Source organism: Cicer arietinum, chromosome 3, assembly GCF_000331145.2.
Source record: "Cicer arietinum cultivar CDC Frontier isolate Library 1 chromosome 3, Cicar.CDCFrontier_v2.0, whole genome shotgun sequence".
NCBI classification, from domain to species: Eukaryota; Viridiplantae; Streptophyta; class Magnoliopsida; order Fabales; family Fabaceae; genus Cicer; species Cicer arietinum.
The window spans coordinates 23,403,007-23,425,053 of NC_021162.2; the positions used below are offsets into that span (position 1 = coordinate 23,403,007).

A 22,047-nucleotide genomic window follows, 5' to 3' on the forward strand; every position below is an offset into this window, starting at 1 on the left:
TAGGGCTGTTCATGGTTGGTTTTTTTAAAAAACCAAACCATATCCATTTTAAAACCAATATATGGATTTAGATTTATAACCAAATCCATTATTTGGTTTAAAACCGATTATAAAACCAATTGTAAAATTGGTTATGGTTAAATAACCGGTTTATAATTAAGCAACCGGTTTTGAAAATTTTAATTTTAAAATCGATTTTTTTTTCAAAATCGATTAAAATTTGATTATTTTTTAAAAAAATATTTATTCATAGTTTAAAAATCGGTTATTTAAAAAAATCGATTTTTTTGATAAATTTTTTTAAAAAAATTCTCACTAAATTTTTCAAGAAAAAATTTGATTTTAAATTTTTTTGAGAAAAAAAAAAGTTCTTTTTATTTATTTTTTCCGGTATTTTTTCGAAAAAAAAAATTTCAAATTTTTTTTTAAGACATAAAATCTCAAAATTAACAAAATATTGGTAGTGGATAAAAACCGGTTAAAAACCAAATCCAAATATAAAACATAAGTGGTTATCCAACCGATTTTAAATAAACCGGATTATAACCATATGATTTTAACCGGATATTTAAAATGGATTTAGATCCGGTTTTGGATTTGGGCTTCATAACCGGATTTTTTGCACAGCCCTATATATATATATATATGTGTGTGTGCGCGTGTGTGCGTGTGTGTGGATGGAGTAAGTATTATATTTTAGATAACACCATTGGCCCTGAAAATTGTTTGTCGCACTTATTGGACAATTGATTGAAGCCAGCTGTACTTATATCATGATCTAGTCCTGTGCAAACTTTGCCTTGATTTATTGGATCACCTTTTTACCTTTTCCTATCGCATCATATAATTGCAACGTTATTATTATATGTATCATTGCAGAAATCAGTACTGCGATCAATAAAATTGTCTGCAACCCTTTTATTGATTGATTATAAAAGATAAAGTTGAACATAAATTTAAAGTATAAAATACATTTTTGGAAGCATATTATCCTTTGAAACTTTTTTCCCACCTTCCAAAAACTCCTAATTTAACTTAGTCTTACAAATGGATTTGTATTGAATTAATCAGAAGTAAAAGAATTGAAGCAATGTAGAAAACAAAATTAAGAACCAAACATTGTTACCTTAACTATCAATGTCGTAGCCCCAAACATGTTTGGTGTATCAACGCCATTAAGATAAGCTTTGATTTCAGGTATTCCAGGTCCAGCTGCTGTGGGTGCAAAACACACACAGAGAATAGCAGCAACAAATGTTAAAATGAAATTAATCCCCGTGAAGAATAAGAAACCTGTCAAGTACCTGTACCATGCATATCAATCACATTTTTGAAGTTAAATTTTCATAATGAAATAAATTTAATTTATATACACTTTTAGCATAAAAAGTTTTTACATTGTGAGTCAATTAAAACTACAAGATCATTATAGATATTTGATTTTTACCATAACTATTTCTATAGTCATGTTCATGAATAGTTGTCGTGTGCTGACAATGTTAAAACTTTTTAAACTTGCAAAACAATTAAACTCTAAAAAATTAAAATAACAAAAAGGGTTGTTCTAAATCTAACCTTTCTCTTTGAATATATTTAAGAACAGCTAAAAGCTTGTATCCAGCAATGTTTTCAACAGCAAGATTTATAAGAGTAGCTATAAGACCAGTTAAAAATCCAACAAGAAATGCAAGTAACCATTTCAAGAATATGTATTGTAATACTTCAATTCTTGATCTGCTTCTCCAACCATGCTTGAATAGATCATTCTCATTTATCCTGCACAAATAAACAAAACATAAAAAAATTAACTTCTTTTGGTGACAAAAAAACATATTGCATTTGATTTAAGATAATATTTAAATATTAATAATATGCTTTTATTTTTAGTACTTACTCATAGTCTAAGCTTTCTATGTAGGAAACTTTTTCACCAACAAGAGCAAGTGGATTTGAAGATAGTGTTCTGTTTCTTTTGATCAATGGTTGATTTAATGAATTACTGCTTTCTGGGTCTATTTCTTCTTCTTCTTCTCTTTCAAATTCTTCTTCCATTTTGTTGTTTCTTGTTGTACTTTCTACAAGGTTCATATAATTCTCTTCGATTAGAATAAAACAAAGTTGTTAAGAATTTGAGGCAGATAGCTTATAATGTTTTAAGGTATGTGTGAATTTGGTGAACTTTATGGTTGTTTTGGATTAGAACAAAGTGAGACACCTATGCTATATGAAGAAAGTGGATAGCATATATGTTGCTTTCATTATTGAAATCTATATGTTTGTGTTTTTTTCATTGCTAATTTTTTATTATTCAAATGGAAACTTGACAACTGTTTGTGTGTATATGGTTCCATCCCTTTTTGGATTCATTCACATGGTAAAGCCACTTGTTCAATAAATAATAATTCACTCTATTGATCATGAATTTGAGTTTGAATTTCTACCGAAAGAAGTTCCTCCGTTTAGTGTTAAAATACTCCTCAAATAAGAATATTTCTATCGAAGAAAACAAAATAATAATAATAATAATAAACTTGTCGTTCCAACTCCAAGTTGGTTAATTAAGAAGAGTAAACTGCTAAGTCATGGCCTAATTAACTGGTGACTAAAATAAGGTTTAAAAAAGAAACAAAAGCTCTTATGAAGCTACTTGTTAGAATAAATTAAGGATTATTGAGTTTGGGCACCAGAGATAATGAAATTTCGATTATTCTTTCAGATATTTCTTTGTTCCAATCCTCTTAATGACTACTTAATTATTTTATGCATATTAATATTCATAATATTGAGTTTTGGGACCATATTTTTTATAATATTCATAAAATTAAAAATCTTCATATATCTTTCTCTCCCAAAGTCTTCTCTAAACTCTCCAAAAGAGTGTGAGAGTCTCTATTTAGTTATATATGTGCGATATACAATTGATCTTAAACATATATAACTGCCTCTATGTATACTTACTGGACGGGTGAAATGTGTGCTTCATTGATGCCATGTCATGAATGAATTCAATAAATAAAAAAGTTCACATTTCTTTCTTTTATGAATACTTTTATACGGAAAAATTATGTCACAAGAATTTTGATATATTTTTACCATTCAAAATTTACCCCTTTTTAACATATCATCCAATTTTGTCAAAAAAATAATAATAAAAACTCCAACAATTTAGCCATATATATGACCAGGGAATGATTGTCTTGCAAAACATGTCACATTTTTTTGGGTGTGATGAATAGGATCTTACCAAAAAATAGAATTATAGATTCTAGTTAGCTGGACATTTTTGTATGTTAGTGCTGTACAATATTACATGTAGTAAATATGGTACACCATTAATCTTTGATAAATGTAGTAAATATTTTAAGCAAACTAAACATTAAAATAGTTACTAAAAATAGTAGTTCTGTAAAAAAAAAATCTCAGTTAATTTTTCTTGTGAATATCTTAATCTCTCAGTACATGAACGTAAAATTGAATCAAACTAAGATGCTGCTGCTTACATTTTGGAACATTGCATGGTACTCACAGGAAAAAATTGATTCGGTTGGTTGTTGTGTGATGTGAAATATGGTAGAAAAAAAAAATTGAAAAAAAGATTGAATTATTTGGAATTAATTTAATGAGAAAAAAGTTAATTACAAAGAACATACAATGTATTTTATATAATAATAATAATAATAATAATAATAATAATAATAATAATAATAATAATAATAATAATAAAAGTAACAAAATTTAACTAACTTTTATTCAATGTTAATCAATTTATAATTATCTATAATCAACTTCTGATGGTTAATATCTATGGTAATGTGTTTTTTTCTTCAATTTAATATATTTTATTTTATTACATCAAAATAAGAAATAGTTGTTAATAAAATATATTGAAATTGTTAATAGCACTACTAGAAATCTTCGTTTTACCTGCGGATTTTTCTGAGAAAGTAACTCCGCAGGTAATACGTGAGGATTTTCCTGCACAGGTAAATTTTTCTTTTGCAGCGGATTTACATGCAACTCTGTTTCTGCAGCAAACGTCTCCTAAGAAATCTCATGTTAATATGTTTCCTGAAACCTGCCGCAGCAAAGTCTGGTTGTCAAATCCTTGCGCAGATCAATGAATTAATTTTTATGCTTATTTTTTATATAAATTGTATTATTATGAATATTTTGATCAATTATTTCTTTAATTATTATTATTATTAAATTTATTAAATTAAAAGTTTTGATAAATTTATCTTTTCAGTTTTGACTTCAATAATTAAATAATTTTTTTTCATAATTAAAATTTTACTTTTAATTTTAATTAAAATTATTACCAAAAAAACTATTTTAAACTAAACACAAAAAAATAATATTTAAGTATTTAATAATATTAAATTTAAAATATAATTAAATTTATTAAAAACTTATTCAACTATATGATTTAGTTTGATAATTTAAATTAGTATTCTAAAAAATAAAGTTATTATAATTGTTCTTAAAAATTAAAGTAAAATTGTATATTTAATAAAATTTGTTCAATTTTTTAGAAGAAAAAAATTGTGAAGTAACCTAACCAGAAACCTCATGAAATTGACGGTGGCAATCAAACGTATTTCAGAACCTATTTCAAAAACGTCACATAAACTTAACTATTCTTTTGTGCCTCAACCTATTTCAACCTTCGCACCTCGCTGTCGCATCTCAACTATAGTCACCATCGTCACACCTTGCCGCCACATCTCAACCATAACAACCACCGTTACACCTCGCCGTCATCGCCACCATCGAAATCTTAACCTCTTTACGTTGCATGTCAACATCGCTGTCATCGTACTCTCGTCGCCGTCGTAACCTCGTCGCCGTCGTAACCTCGTCGCCGTCGTAACCTCGTCGCCTTCGTAACCTCGTCACCTTCGTAATCTCATTGCCGTCGTAAGTGTTGCGCGCCACTCTGTTTCATTTCAGTCTTGTTTCTCGCCGTTTTTCATTATTCTCGTTTCATTATTCATTTTCTTCTGATTTTCTTCTGATTTAGGGTTTTTCTTCTGATTTAGTGTTTCTGTGTGTTATTTTTTTGAACATTTTCAATTTGCAAATTGCTTTAGTTGCAGATACTGTGTTTTTCTGAGATTGGAGTCTATTCTCAAGTTAAAAGAGGCAAAGAGTTCCGACATTGTCGCCATTGCTCCTCGTATAGAGGTATTTTTAATTAAGCTTGTGTCTAAGCTGATTCAAATGTCACAATCAATTATTATTGCCATTGCTAATTTAACATATAGTATTCATGGTTTTGGAAAAGTTGAGGCAATGAACCAGATGAGAATAGTATACATATGCTTCTGAGTCCTTAATCAATTATTAGTAATGAAAAAAATTATTCAATAATCAGTAACTGAAAGAAATTATGCTAAACTTCAATCTATAGATTTGAATATATAAATTTAGAATAACCAACCTTAATTTAAGAGTCTAGTATATAGGGGTAAGACTTGCATGAAAGGTCCAAGCTTTTGGTACTCTGTTACAAAGATTTTGTTTATGCTATGAAGGAAAGAAGTTAGTTACAGAAACGGATTATCTTAGAGATTATGGTATCAAGGATGGCGATCGGCTCTTTATTGTGTCAATTCATCATACTTAAATATGAATAAAATTAGTAATATATAATTAAATATGCTTATTTGATTAATATTAAATATGCTTATTTGATTAATATTAAATTAGTTTATTTTTATGCAGTCCTTTGGTTTATACATGAACTAATGTGATCAAATTAAAAGCCACTGGGAGCTAGGTATGCAAACATGCATATTCATATGGTATTAAGGGTTTTGAATTTTCGATTTGTTGTTGTGTATGTTTAGGAAATGATGTTTCTAACTTGATTTCATCTTGTTTATATTTATCCTCATCGACCAATTCTTGCAGATCTTCGATAGTTGTTTCATCTTCAATCACTAATACTCGCACCTCGTACAACACTTCAACTCCTCAGTTATCAATTATCATTATAGTAACTCAGTAATTCCTAAAATTACATGTATTTATGTTGAAATTCGCACACAATCGTATCTCGTTGTTTTGGATCTTTAATTTTTCTATTTTTTCGGTATTACGAATTTTAATTATTTAGTTTAGTCTAATCAGGAACATAAAACGTGTTAAATATTGGAAGTTGAATTATGATTCTTCTGTGTAATGCGTAATTTCAGATTCAATGAAATTCTCTGACCGGCTGCACTGTGATTGATGATTTTGGAGGCAAATTGGTTAGTGTTTCCTCTACACTTTTAGGTAATGCATTTTCAATCACTCATAGGACCACATGGAAATCTGGTTCTCCATTTTTGTCTCACGCATTTGATTTAATAAGTACAATGAATTGTTAATGCATGAACTAGGAAATAATCCCAACCCTTTGTTGTAATATTTGTATAATCATCAGTTTCATGGCCACTTTCTTCTTCTTCTTGTTCCTCTTCTTGGTATTGATCAGTGTATGGTATAATATCAGTGATATTTCTATAGTTAACAAAGGTTTTCTTTTCCTCACTAACCAATTTGGTGCTAGGTTGTTCTAACAGAACAAATTGTTGTTTTCTTGGAGCATGTTGAGGTGGTTTTAAAGTCATAGCCTTTACTGCTGGTAAAAACCGATTCATCATGAAATCTTGAGATTGTTTATCAGTAGAACTTGTATTACTTCTACACTTGTTTGCATCCAAAGTATGCAAACCACTTTCACTACACTTTGTAGATAATGATTCTGTTGAAACAATATTTCTAAGGCATATGTTAATCTATATGAAAATTTGTCCACATTATTTAATGCTTAATTTCAAATGCTCTTCCGCTGCAGATGAAGTTATCACTGCTCTTTCTGTTCTCAAGGACTTCAAATGCACCGCTTCGTTTTTACTAAATTTGACCATTCGTCTGTTCCCGTTCCTCCACAGTTTCGATGCCCCATCTCAGGTCACATTACGACTGATCATGTTATCTTGGCCAATGGACAGGTACGTTACTTTATTTCTTCATCCTTCACCTTCAAGATCAATTCTTTAATGCTTTCTTAAGAATTTTCAACCTTCATATATTATTATTATTATTATTATTATTATTATTATTTATTATTATTACTATTATTATTATTATTATTATTATTATTATTATTATTATTATTATTATTATTATTATTATTATTATTATTACTATTATTATTATTATTACTATTATTATTATTATTACTATTATTATTCTTCTAGATCATGTCATAAAAGGTTAAAAAAATGAACATTGCTATTCACTTGTACTTCAATTGCTATTTTCTTTATTTCTTTCTATTTTCCTTGCTTTTGATTGATCACTGTGTTAAAATAAGGTCAATGTGTGTTCAAATCTATTAATGCTCATGATTGCTATATTCCTTAATTAATGTATTGATTATTGACGCTGTAAACTTATGATCGACCATTCATCCAGAGATGGCTGAATGAAGTCCACAAAATTTGCCCTCAAACTCAGCATGTCTCCTCTCTCACTCCATCATTTCAATAATGATTTTAATAATGTGGTGAAAGATTTTGGGAGCCTCTTCAATGCAGAGGATTGTTTGCCAGATTTGTTCCCCTTGCAAGTTAGGATATTTGTTTCATGGGAAATCAGTTCACTGGTAGCAAAGATAAGCCAAAATGTCTAATTCATGATTTGGTTGTTTTCTTTTTCGAGATAGTGTTTGGACAGGGTTAAAAAATGTTTCTTAAAAAATGTTTGTGAACATCCTACTTTTTGTTTTATTTAAACAATGATAAAGCTGAGTCCACCAACTTACACTAAACAACACTAAATGAAAGTAATAAACAATGCTCATGATTGCTATATTCCTTAATTAATGTATTGATTATTGACGCTGTAAACTTATGATCGACCATTCATCCAGAGATGGCTGAATGAAGTCCACAAAATTTGCCCTCAAACTCAGCATGTCTCCTCTCTCACTCCATCATTTCAATAATGATTTTAATAATGTGGTGAAAGATTTTGGGAGCCTCTTCAATGCAGAGGATTGTTTGCCAGATTTGTTCCCCTTGCAAGTTAGGATATTTGTTTCATGGGAAATCAGTTCACTGGTAGCAAAGATAAGCCAAAATGTCTAATTCATGATTTGGTTGTTTTCTTTTTCGAGATAGTGTTTGGACAGGGTTAAAAAATGTTTCTTAAAAAATGTTTGTAAACATCCTACTTTTTGTTTTATTTAAACAATGATAAAGCTGAGTCCACCAACTTACACTAAACAACACTAAATGAAAGTAATAAACTTGAACAGGCAGAAGGCTGGTCCAAAAGTTCGTTCACTCATCGGTTGAAAGTCATCTTCATCAAAGAGACATATCCTAGAAAAATGAAAGGATTCTAATCTTTTATTGTATCATGGAAAAGTACATGGAAAATGGAAGCCTTGATGAAAAGCTTCATTCAAGTTCAATATTTTGTGTATTAGATTGAAAATGTTCGATATGAAATAGCTTTAGGGATCTCTGCAACAGTATTTAAACTTAGTTATAATTTGCAAACATATATATATTTTGTTTAGGAATATTGCAATAGTTGGATTATACTTTATTTAATATTTAGTTATGATTTGTCAACATGATATAAATTTTATTTCAGAGTATTGTAAAAGTATTCTAATTAAAGATTAATATTAAATAATTTAAAAATATATTGATTATAATATTTTTATATATTTTTAGTTGAAATTTTCATATAAATCAAAAATTAGAAAGAAAAAAAAACCAGAATAAAATAAAAATTTACTGCGGAGTTTTTTTCAAAATACTTTTGAGACGGATTTACCTACGGATTTACATATGAAAACCCTAAACGAAATTGCAAGGAATGGTACTGCAGATTTGTTCTGCATGTAAATCCGTAAGAAAATGTCTTACGTTTATTAAATATTTGCTGCGAATGTTATTTAGTTTACCTGCGGAATAATCCGCAGGTGACGTACCTGCGGATTTAGAAATCCTCAGGAAACAATTATCTACAAGATTTCACGTGGGGATATGATTCCGCCAGGAAATCCGCAGGTAACGTGTATTCTTGCGGATTGTTAACTTAAATCCGCAGGTAAAACGCTGATTTCTAGCAGTGATAAACTACAAAATAGGAGAGAGTTATTAAAATAATACGTCACATTATTTATTTTGGCACGTCTATTCAATCACATTAACTCTAACTCTGATGTATTTTTTTATTAAATGTATTTTGTTTGAATTTATTAATATAATTTGTTTTTTTAATTATATTTATTTATTAAATTTATAATTAATCGTTTGTTATAAAAAAAATAAATGACAATAGATCGTCGCATCCCGAAGATGTGACTTCTTATAGGAGAAAAAAAATCCTTCAAGTGGTTGCATTAACAACTTCTTCAAGATAAAAAAAAGTATGACATTTTGACATATACATTTTAATTTAAGATATAATAGAGAGTTTTAAATGAAAATATGATATAAAAGAAAAATATTCCAATTTTGTTACAATGGAAATGAATTATCTTCCTTGTTGGTGGACAAGTTGTATGGAATTGGTGAACCAAGTTAAAATTGTAACACGGGATGTTTTGCTTTTAGAGGAGGTTGAAATTGAGATATATTTTTTTGATTTCAGTATAATATGTCTGAATATCTTTAAAAAAATTTATTTAAATTTAAATATATTTAAAATTTAAAATAAAATATTATTAAAATATATAATTTATATTTTTGTTTAGCATATATTTGTTTAGCACTGCTTCCAAAAATATAAATTTGTTTAGCACTGCTTCCATAAATAGAAAATAACAAAAACCTTCATCGTTATGGTTGGTGTGGGAACCCAATTTTGTGTTTGTAGGCAACTATGTTATGAAGTGTATTATCTTTGTATAAGGGGGATTGTTAATACATTTTTGTTTATAATAAAACGATAAACAAATTAATTCAAATTGATTCATGTCGGCCTAAATAATAATAACAACACATTTAAATTATTTTAAATAGAAAATGTTAATTGTGTAAAAAAAAAATGTTAACGTGATAGTAAAATTAATAGTTGGGATCGAATGACGAACGTATTTATCACCTTAGTTGTTAACTCTTTTACCATCATCAATAAGTTAATTTTATACCGCTCATAGCACATTGAATTTAATTGGGATGTGCAAATTTACGGAACACTGTCCATACACAAAGACATCGACAGTAATTATATTTTGAGAAAACGAAAATAATTTGATGTAATTATATTTATTGTTATCGTATTTGTGTTAGATATCAAAGATATTTTAATTCGAAGTTAACTTTGATAAATATGGGTCGCATGCTGCTGGCCATATCTGGACTATATATTCAAAATGAGATGATCTAGATTGCAATTTAGATTTTTTAAATTAAAAAACATCAAATTTTACATTAAATTTTGTATTGTTTAATTTTAATCGAAAATAGTCTATACGTGGTCAAGTGCATGTCTAGGGAATACCAAACTCAAATCCATTATTGATACACTGATCTATATAATATACAATTATTATAACAGCGAATATTACATTAGACCACCTTTATAGATGATCATTATATATCAACGTTTAAAAATCACAAAAAATTTTATCAACGTTTAAAAATCACAAAAAAATTTATTAGTCATCTTAGTCTTTATGATTGAGACAATGTTTCAATCGAAATTAATTTGATAAAATAAAAATTGATTTGTCTTTCAAAACTTTAACTCGTCGAACCACACAAATCAAATACGATTTAATTCATTATTAGTTTTACTGAATGATTTTTAAAAAAGTTCTTGATAGACTATTTGTAATATTAACAATATATATTAAATATATATAGATTCATTTTTGTTGATACACTTTTTATAGACGGAATAGATAATATGTAATAACAATATTATGCACGATATCTGAAATCTCTCATGCTCATTTATGAATTTCACATGAACGACAGATAAGGATATCTTTTTGAGCCACTTGTTGCATGCCACGTTCCTCCTTTCGATGAGTAAATTCGGAGTGTCTCTTCACCACCTCCAAAGGGCACCTTATCTATCGCGTGATTCTTATTTGTTGATTAAAACGAAAATTTTAGTTTTTGAAGACTCAATCATATGCATCAGTTTTGTCAAAAAATAAACATGTGCATCACTTTATTCATCTCTTTTCATGTCCCTACATGTTTGAATTTGCTAACTAACTTGATATTATAAAAAAGTTAATTAGTTTTTATTCACTTCAAAATTTTAATTATTTTTAATTCTTATAAAAAAAATCATATTTTTAATCTTTACAAAATTAATTTTAAAATTAATTAAGTTTTTGTTAGAATGAAACATCTTTAAAAATAGAATGTTGATCTTATTTTGTATGAAATTTTTATTTTTAGTATTATAAATATGTATGTAAAATAATTATTTAAAAATATTTGTTGATATTTACAATAAAGATTGTAACTGTTTGCATTATAATTTTATAAGGATTAAAAAATATGATTGCATTGTTATTAAATTGGTTAAGATTTGTAAGCAAACTTTTGTATGTACCAATTTTTCATTTAGTAATCCAATTGTGTTTTTCATATTTGGTAGCTTTGCGCGGATATACAATTGAATCCGCACCTTGCGCGGATATATTTTTATTTATTTAATTTAAATAGATTTAAAAAAAAAATTAATATAAAGTTTTATGTTCTAATTTAGTATTTATATCAATAATATATATACAATTGAACCAATATAATTCATAGAAGAGAAATACCGATTTAGACGAATGACTTGAGTAAATAAAATAACGAATTAATATTGAGATCGATGCATACGTCAAATGTTGAAGTAATGTATTTGATAATTGAAATTAAGAGATAGACTCAATTGATATACAATTGAATTACAAAATATATTACTTTATTGCTGAAACTAAAAATGATTAGAGTGAAATAGTTGGAAATACATTCACCTTGTATTTTATTTTATTATTTTTTTGTTGTCTCACTCGATTATTTTAATTATCAATCTTTGTGGTAATTGTGAATTTTTTTTTATTTTAAATCGAATATATTAGAATTTTAATTTACAAACATTCAAACTGTTATTAACATTAATAGAGTAATCATAATGATTAACATTTTAGTTTCAAAACCAAAATCCAAAATTTATAACATTTACAAAATATTCATCATCAAACAATTATAAGTATAAACCAAATACAAATAATTGCAAATGAATTACTTTAATTTCATGTCAATTAACATTATAAAACAATAAATTTAATTTAAATAATTTCAGTAAAATAAAACTGACTAAAATTCAAAAGACATGACTTTGTCCATCATTTTTAAATATTTATATACTATATATATTTACCAATATTCAAAAATGAAAATTAAATATAAATATTTTGTTTTCTCTCACTCGATCATTTTAATCATCGATCTTTGTGATAATTGTAAATTTTTTTAACTTTAAATCAGATATATTAGAATTTTAATTTACAAACATTCAAACTATTATTAATATTAATTGAGTAATCATAATCATTAACATTTTGGTTTCAGAATCGAAATCTAAAACTTATAACAATTCAATTAAAAAATATTAATTGTCAAACAATTACAAGTATACATCAACTACAAATAATTACAAATAAATTACTTTAATTTCATGTCAATTAACACTATAAAACAACAAATTTAATTTAACTAGTTTTAGTAAAATAAAACTGACTACAACTGAAAGAGACATGACTTTGTCCATCATTTCTAAATATTTATATATTATATATATTTACTAATATTCAAAGTGGAAATCAAATATAAATATTTAAATATATATATATATGTATATATATATATATATTTGACAATTAATATTTTGTAACAAAATGTTAATGATTATGATTGCTCTGTCAATATTAATAATAGTTTGTAAATTTAAATTCTAATATATCCAATTTAAAATAAAAAATTTCACAATTACCACAAATATCGATGATTAAAATGATCGAAGTCATTAGCTTTAACATTTGAAAAAATTCCACGCAACATGCAGATTTGTGTTCTGAAAATGATATAATTTACTTAATTCAATTCAATGACACATATCTTTTAAAGGTGATTAAAATTACTTGGGTTTCAAAATCGAAATCTAAAATTTATAACAATTCGGTTACAAAATATTAATTGTCAAACAATTACATGTATACATCAAATACAAATAATTACAAATAAATTACTTTAATTTCATGTCAATTAACACTATAAAAAAACAAATTAAATTTAATTAGTTTCAGTAAAAGAAAACTAACTAAAATTCAAAGAGACGTGACTTTGTCCATCATTTCTAAATATTTATATATTATATATATTTACCAATATTTAAAGTAGAAAATCAAATATAAATATTTAAATATATGTAATAGATGAAATTAAAGTAATTCATTTATAATTATTTGTATACTTATAATTGTTTGACAATTAATATTTTGTAACCAAAATGTTAACGATTATGATTCCTCTGTCAATATTAATAATAGTTTGTAAATTAAAATTTTAATATATCCAATTTAAAATAAAAAATTTCACAATTACCACAAAGATTGATGATTAAAATGATCGAAGTCGTTAACTTTAACATTTAAAAAATTTCCACAATACATCAAGATTTGTCTTCTGAAGTTTAAAATGATCTAATTTACTTGATCCAATTCAATGAAACATATCTTTTAAACATGATTAAAATTATTTGAGTTTCAAAATCGAAATATAAAATTTATAACAATTCGGTTACAAAACATTAATTGTCAAACAATTACAAGTATACATCAAATACAAATAAGTACAATTAAATTACTTTAATTTTATGTACATTAACACTATAAAACAAAAAATTAAATTTAATTAGTTTCAGTAAAATAAAACTGACTAAAATTCGAAGAGACATGACTTTGTCCATCATTTTTTAAATATTTATATATTATATATATTTATCGATATTCAAAGTAGAAAATCAAATATAAAATATTTAAATATATATAATAGATGAAATTAAAGTAATTCATTTGTAATTATTTGTATATGTATAATTGTTTGGCAATTAATATTTTGTAACTAAATATTTTGTAACCAAAATATTAATGATTATGATTCCTCTGTCAATATTAATAATAGTTTGTAAATTAAAATTCTAATATATCTGATTTAAAATAAATTTTTTTTACAATTACCACTAAGATCGATGATTAAAATGATCGAAGTCATTAACTTTAACATTTGAATTTTTTTCATAATACAAGCGGATTTGTCTTCTAAAATTTAAAATGCTCTAATTTACTTGATCTAATTCAATGACACAATATCTTTTAAACATGATTAAAATTATTTGGGTTTCAAAATCGAAATCTAAAATTTATAACAATTCGGTTACAAAATATTAATCGTCAAACAATTAAATTATACATCGAATACAAATAATTACAAATAAATTATTTTAATTTCATGTCAATTAACACTATAAAACAACAAATTAAATTTAATTAGTTTCAGTAAAATAAAACTGACTAAAATTCAAAGAGACATGACTTTGTCCATCATTTCTAAATATTTATATATTATATATATTTACCAATATTTAACGTAGAAAATCAAATATAAATATTTAAATATATATAACAGATGAAATTAAAGTAATTCATTTGTAATTATTTGTATACTTATAATTGTTTGACAATTAATATTTTGTAACCAAAATATTAATGATTATGATTTCTCTGTTAATGATTATGATTCCTCTATCAAAAGATGAGGAAATTTTTTGTTGCAATGGACCAACTTATACCGCAGAGGAACAAATGATTTTGTAGAAGATGATTTTGCGAGGATGACGAATGATTGAGGCGTACACAAGAGGGAAGAAGAAATTGTTGGAGGAAGTCATTAAAAAAATTAGAGATTAGAAGGATTAAAAGAGGGAAAAATTATTTAGAAACTCAATAGAATAAAATGAGGTGAAATATAAAAAACAAGAAAACTCTTGAGGTGTACACATCAACTTTTTTGCTGAGGTGAAATATGTTTACACATGTGAAATAAATTACTAAGATGACAGATGAGTTTGTTTTAAATATATATAAAAAATTCTCATTAGAAGGATTGAATTTCTAGAGTTGGGGTGGTGGCCTTTCAAAAGGATGAACTTTTTAAACATATTGTTGTTTTGTCCGTAAGAAGTCAAGTGCAGTCACATATGTTAGTAGCGATATCAGTTTTTATGACTAGTCATAATACAAGGACATATCCCTTGGCTTATGTCTTAGGTATGAAATGATTTAACATTCAATTTCAAAAACTAACAATCCCTTGGATAACTTGTGTTAATTGGATTTCTCACTTGTTATTATTCCTTTACAGATAAATTTGCGAGAGCCATAGGAACATATCCAAATTATTTTTTTAGGGCCAAAGCCGTAGAAAAATATGGACGTTTTAAATTTACGAGAGTTATACTTATAGCCCTCAATGTTGTTCCAACAAAATATTTCTTAGGCTAAAGCCCTCGGTCAAATTATTAGTTGGAAGTTATTTTTTTCCAAAATTTGACATTTCTTAAGGCTATAGGCCTCAATAATGAACTAGGAACTAGCCAAGTGTTACGACCCTCACAAAAGTAAACCCATAGAACCATTTTGGAGGGCCAAAGTCGTCGCCTAGTAATCTTACACGGACAACTTCTTCGTCTCTTTTCTTTTTATTTAAATTTTTCTCTTCCTTATTTTATTTTTATTGTCTCTTTTCTCCATTTTTATCTCTCTTTACTATGTTAATATGTAAATTAATATTTTTTTCTCTCTTCATATTATGTTTTATTTATTTATTATATATGTACGAGAAGTAGGAAATCTATAGAAATATTTGGACGAGAAAAAGAGATATATAGAAATATTTGGACGAGAAAACATCTTTAAATCAAAGACTAGAAATAATTAGAGTTTCAAATTTAAAAATAGTCTAATTTATAGATTATTATTATTATTATTATTATTATTATTATTATTATTATTATTATTATTATTATTATTATTATTGTGTTTTTAAGTTTTTTATAAGAAAAATTTATTTCATATATTATTTTAAGACAAATAATATTTTAAGTATTATTTCATATAATATAGAAAGTTGTATTGTTCGTTAGAGACTTATGTGCAACATATAATAACATAGAGAGCTATTATAATTACATTTTGTTATTTAATTATTTAGTATTAAGGAGTTAAACAAAACTGAGTAAAAACTATATGTCCAATAAGATCGAAATTCATAGGAGATAGTAGGTCTAGAAAGAGTTTGTCACAAATTTATTTTTCAGTTCGAAAACGACTCTATTGAAGTTCACGAGTAACTTGGTTCGGCTCAAATCAAATGAACCAAAAGACAAAAAAACATAAAAGTAACACATATTTTCCTTCAATTTTAAGTTAAAATATTAAAAAAAATGAGTTAAAATAACAAAAGTCCATATTATTTATATTTAAAGTAGGCTTCAAAATCAACCTGCTTAGATCAGTTTTCTCATTATTAATCTTAATTGTCTCACATGTTGGTATTCCATCATTACATACTATTGCATTATAAAATAATAATTTTATCAAAACTTAGGTCCAAGAAAATGTAATACATACTACTGTATTACAAAATAAAATTCCCAAGTATCGTTTCATCGTTACATATTTATAATAATCAAAATAAAATTCACAAGTTTGGGTCCATCAATTTGTTAGTGAATCTTGAGTTTGTGGAGCTTGTGAATCTTGAGATAAAACATTTGGTGCTTCTCCCTTATCTCCTCCAACCTTTGTTGTCTTTGCTTTCTTAGTTCTCTTGATATTATTTCCACCTTTTGGTATTTCTATCAACAATCGTTTTACCCTTGCATGCTCTCGTGTTGTGACCAAGCCTCCCACATTTTTTTTACATTTTACAATTACGAACTCTCTTGGTAGTATGTTAGAACATTTTGCCTCGTCATTGGACTTGTTCTTTTTTTCTTCCTTTGGTCTACCTGGTGCTCTCCTCATGATTGGGGGATTTATAGGCTCTCCATTTGATGTAGGCCAAAGTTTTGGTCCATTTGATGACATTACAATGTAAGAGTAACATGTCAAGAAATTTATTTTCCTATTTAAAACATAACCAAAAACATGTCAAAAACACAAGCAAAGTTGAACTAGAAGTAAACATGCAGTTAAACCAATACTTAACCAGAGCTGAAATTATACTGAATTAGAGTTAAAAGGAACTAAACCAATATGTAATTAAAATCAAATTTTATACTTGTAGTAAGGTGAAACATACAATTATGGATCAACTTTGTTGTGCCATATACAAACAAGGGCATGTCAACACAGAATGCTGGTCAAATCCCACTTACGATAAGCATAAGTTTTTGTGTGTAGATTTATTGTATAAGTGTCTATACCATTTGTGACACTAAACAAGTTAAAATCATCATCTCCATGCAAAGTTTGGAACCAACCCCCAACTGCTTTTCTTGCCTTTTCCAATATTTGCTTAATCTTATGACATATATTGTCTCTATCGTAGCATGAGCTCTTTCTATTTGACAATCCTTATTGTAATGTAATGTTTCAAGCCTTCAAGTAATGTTATGATATGCTTATCTCTATACTCCAATACAACCATGTTGGAAGCTTTACACGTGTTGTTTACTTGGAGGTCATATTGCATATCAGTGCGAAATGCAGACCTAGTCCACATAGAAAGTGGGAGTTGCATCATGTCTTTCCAAGCATCTTCATTGATTGCCTTACTATTTTGCATTGCTTTCCTCCAATCTTGGACCAACGTAGCCCTTACTGTCAACCAAAGAAGTTCTTTCATATGTCTTCCGGGATAGTTTGTTTTTTCAATTTCTATATATGTGCTTAACACATAATATGTGTTCACATGGGCCCCGATGTTGGGAATAACAAATACAAATCCCTAAAATCAATTCATAAAAAGTCGTTACATATAAATCAATTCATAAAAAAAGTAAATAAGTTGACAAATATAAAAAGGATTCATAAATGAAGGCATACAAAATTCTCATATAATTTTAGCAAATTTAAAGAAATTATAAGACTGAGATAGAGTAATAGAATAGTATGAAATCAAATTCAATGAACATATGAAGTTTTCTACATTACTATGATGACACATTCCATGATTAAGGTGACAATATTTTGTTTAGGATCATATTGACGTGCAAATAATAATTCAACAGAGCTAATGATTCTATCGGTATTATTAACATCATTTCCCAAAACCGAGTGCAAGTCAAATAGCAAACATAAAACTAAATCTATAATTGCAAATGTTTTGCAAAAAGAGACTCCAAGTGTATTTAAATTACTCATTACATTCGCTCAAAATGCATAGAGACAACAAGACATGAAACATAGAGTTATACAAAACAACAATGAATGAAATATTTAAGGGAAATCATTAAACTATTCAAAACCAATGTGAATTTTTAGAATGTAAAGGCGTGCGTAACACCAATCTCAAGAGTTTCGGACAAGGCTATAAACACCACTCAATCTATATGAGGAGTTAGTTGAAGGCAAAGTATTCATCATGTAAATCGTACTCCGCAAATCAGAACCAAACTCCAATACAAAATATTATAAAAAAATACAAACAGATTGCATGATGTTAAATTAATAGAGAGGGTGATGCTCATAAACTAAATATATTGACAAATATAAAAAGGATTCATAAATGAAGGTATACATACCTTTGGTGATATAAAATGAATGCATATTGTCTATGTTGAACTTTGTTGATGTCATTCAGTAAAAGATCCAGAAACCATTGTCATGAGTCTCTTGTTTCCACTTCAACAATTGCATATGCAATGGGAATCATTTTATTATTCTCATTTTTACCTACTGCAGCTATTTACTGACCTCCATATTCTCCCTTAAAGAAACAAGCATCCAACTCAATTAAATGCCAACATGTATTAGCAAATGCATGCTTACAAACCTCCATGTGACACCCTAAACTCCAAAATAACATATATAATAATTTATATTAGATTCTTTGAACAAAATTCCCAGTGAATAAATAAAATCTCTTTCAGAGGAAAAATAAACTTTTGCAAGTTATTTAGGATATCACATTTCTCAAAATTCTAAAGGAACACTTTAAACCTTTTCCTCCTAGAAAACATGGAATTTCCATAAACTTGATTTAACTATAATTTCTTAATTGAATTTCAAAAAATTACTAGTACTCATAAGGTTTTCACACAAAAGGTGGTTTCTAACTAAATAAATAAAAGTAGAACACAAAATTCATCTAATCAAACATATACATAAAATTTATTCGACACTCAATATCACAATAATATCAAATACCACACATTTAAAGAAATTAAATCAATCAACACCTTACATATATTTCTATTCCACATTTTAATCTCACAATTTCTATATTTTCACATTAATGAATTTATCCCTCAAAGGGCTACTTTTGTACGTAGCGAGCCCAAATAAATCGTTGGAAAATATGATTTTCCCATTCATCTCCAAATATATTATACTCATTAATTCAAACGTTCTCTCACCACTTAGGAATTCCCCACTAGAGGCACCCCTAAGGTATATTAGTCTTACCTTACAGTTCGACTGTAGCCCTCCATGATCAGACTCATTCAGCTATACTTCTCCAAATCACTAGGTTTGTCAAACTCTCCCTATATGATGACAAAAATAATCCTAACTCCAAAATCTACAACACATATCTCAGACTTACTCGATCATCACAACTCGATAAGCTTCAGTTTGACTTCACAATATTCATCATTATATATGTATATATGTCAATCACAATAAAATCCCAATATTTGGTATACACTACTCACAATGTACAATCCATTTTCATCAATCACATAATAAGGAATCAAATAGGTGGAACATTCAAGTAATATTACAATTTCAATCAAGTAACAAGAACACTCAAGTACATATCATTCGTACATAACAATCAACATAAGATTTCACAAAATCAGATAACATGCAATCTTGATATAAATAGATTCACGACAATTCTATAGATTGCAAAATTATATTTTAGTCCTCACTACTACCATTCATATATTATTAATTAATTATTATTACTCAATAGAGCTCGACCGTACGTAGTAACCCCGAATGAATCTCTGGACATCACAACATTCCCGTTCATCCCACGTTAGTGTATACTCATAAAGTCAAACCTCCTCTCACCTCTTACGTCAATTGAAGATTTCACCCAACGAATCTGATTTGCTAGCTGATCGCGTCTTCGTCGACCCTCATCTCTAATAATTCGCGAAAATAAATAAATGAATCAACGCAATGACCAAATACAAATTAATTACTTGCTCCAATAGATAAATAAATTATTTACTATTTGCAATATCATCCAAAAATATTTAATACTATGCATGCTTATGATTATATTAATATAAACCGATATCTTATTTAAAATAAATAAAAATAACACTATTTATATATTACTAAATAAATATAGTGTGTGTATGATTTTGATATTGCAATATTCTAACAATATATGGTACGTATTGAAAGGGAAGTAACAAAGCTATTACAATTAGACTCGTTAAGATTAAGGGAAGTAACAAAGCTATTACAATTAGACTCGTTAAGATTTAAATCTTAAATTGTAGGCATGTATATATAAATCCAGTATATGCTATCTTATCTCAAGATTGGAAGAGGCACATCATTTCTATCTTCACATATTGGTTTGGTTTATTTTATCCATCTTAAAAACTTACAATGCAATGAACATTGTAACAATTTTAAATTATAATTAAAATAACTAAAGTCTTTGGATGTTAAACAAATTAAGATTTATTTATTTATATATAACATAGAGAATACAATTGCACATATTCATGTAAAAGAGATTTTGAAGGCAAAACAATAGAGGAATGTCTAGAAAAGTTGTATTCAACAAGAGCTAATATTCTTTGATTTAAACATTAATTTAACTTTATTTATTTAAACTCAATATAATATGCTAAAATAAGTATGCTAATAATAAAATTGTATGTAGTATTAAGGAACACTAATAACATGAACTATGAAATAACAAAATAAAACATGTCAAAAAAATAAATAAATAAAATTAAATAAAGTGATATATGCAAGTTATTTGTTTTTGAAATATACAAGATTTATTTATTTGGATCATATTGTGCTATGATACATTTGCAAACCAATTTTACTGATTCGGTTGAAAACACTATTTTTATTAACAAAATTTATTCTATAAATAATTGGTATTCAAACAAAATATAATTAATAAATAAAATATAGTTCGTATTTTATTCTAATCATGAACCTGGATTATCAAATAAAATAAGGAAAAAGAATGATAACTAAATCATCGGAAGAAAACTCAACTAATAGTGACACAAACGATAGATTTTGATAATAATTTAAGAATAATGAGAGACTAATCAGACGAAATGATAGATCCTGTAAAAAGTAATATATGCTAATAGACTTAAAATTACGACCGAGAACAACGATCCGTGTGTAATAGACTTAAAATATAATTGTGTGATTGTAGCTAATTTGTTAATATGTTGGGAGGGATTGAAATTAAAATGCATTAAAAAAGATATTGGGTGCGGCAGATTAGTGAAACAGACTTTGTTTTCATATATATTAGCTAAATGCCTCGCTAGGTTTGTTTAAGTTTGAATAGGAAGGGTACTAGGTTAATTATTATTATTACTATTTTTATTTGGTTTTAAAGGAAAAACAAACAAAATCCTAATATTATTAATAGTTTAAATAAATTATTAAGAAAAACACGAAGAAAATTATCAATTATACCTAACACACATATAATAATAATGTATTATTATATTACTAAAATATAATAGCAAGATTTTGGGGTGTTACATTTCTCCCCTTATTAAAAAAATTTGGTCCTC

At 26.8% G+C, this 22,047-nt stretch overlaps 1 protein-coding gene, 1 long non-coding RNA gene and 1 other non-coding gene across 16 annotated transcripts in view; 1 reads left to right on the forward strand and 2 right to left on the reverse strand.

Annotated features, from left to right (window-relative positions):
- Positions 1-2,281, reverse strand: part of LOC101514756 (chloride channel protein CLC-b) — a 5,362-nt gene extending 3,081 nt beyond the window's left edge. Inside the window, exons 1-3 of the mRNA XM_004513135.4 lie at positions 1,895-2,281; positions 1,576-1,776; positions 1,127-1,304 (exon numbers count right to left, since the gene is read on the reverse strand). Of these exons, the coding sequence (XP_004513192.1) occupies positions 1,127-1,304; positions 1,576-1,776; positions 1,895-2,088 (573 nt within the window). The 5' untranslated portion in view covers positions 2,089-2,281. The remainder of the gene's footprint in view (positions 1-1,126; positions 1,305-1,575; positions 1,777-1,894) is intronic.
- A 2,270-nt stretch (positions 2,282-4,551) lies between these two features.
- On the forward strand, positions 4,552-8,654 carry LOC101515633 (uncharacterized). 14 transcript variants are annotated; one of them, XR_003474683.2, is made up of 8 exons: positions 4,552-4,917; positions 5,091-5,184; positions 5,725-5,804; positions 5,914-6,006; positions 6,198-6,279; positions 6,557-6,631; positions 6,845-7,001; positions 7,468-7,901. It is a non-coding gene; the product is annotated as an uncharacterized lncRNA (long non-coding RNA). The 14 variants fall into 14 exon arrangements; XR_012162461.1 differs by having other exon boundaries at positions 5,914-5,998; XR_012162463.1 differs by having other exon boundaries at positions 5,725-5,779; positions 6,198-6,254.
- A 9,626-nt stretch (positions 8,655-18,280) lies between these two features.
- On the reverse strand, positions 18,281-18,359 carry LOC113788200 (small nucleolar RNA Z122). Its single transcript, XR_003474694.1, has one exon. It is a non-coding gene; the product is annotated as a small nucleolar RNA Z122 (small nucleolar RNA).
- Between the last annotated feature and the right edge of the window lie 3,688 nt (positions 18,360-22,047).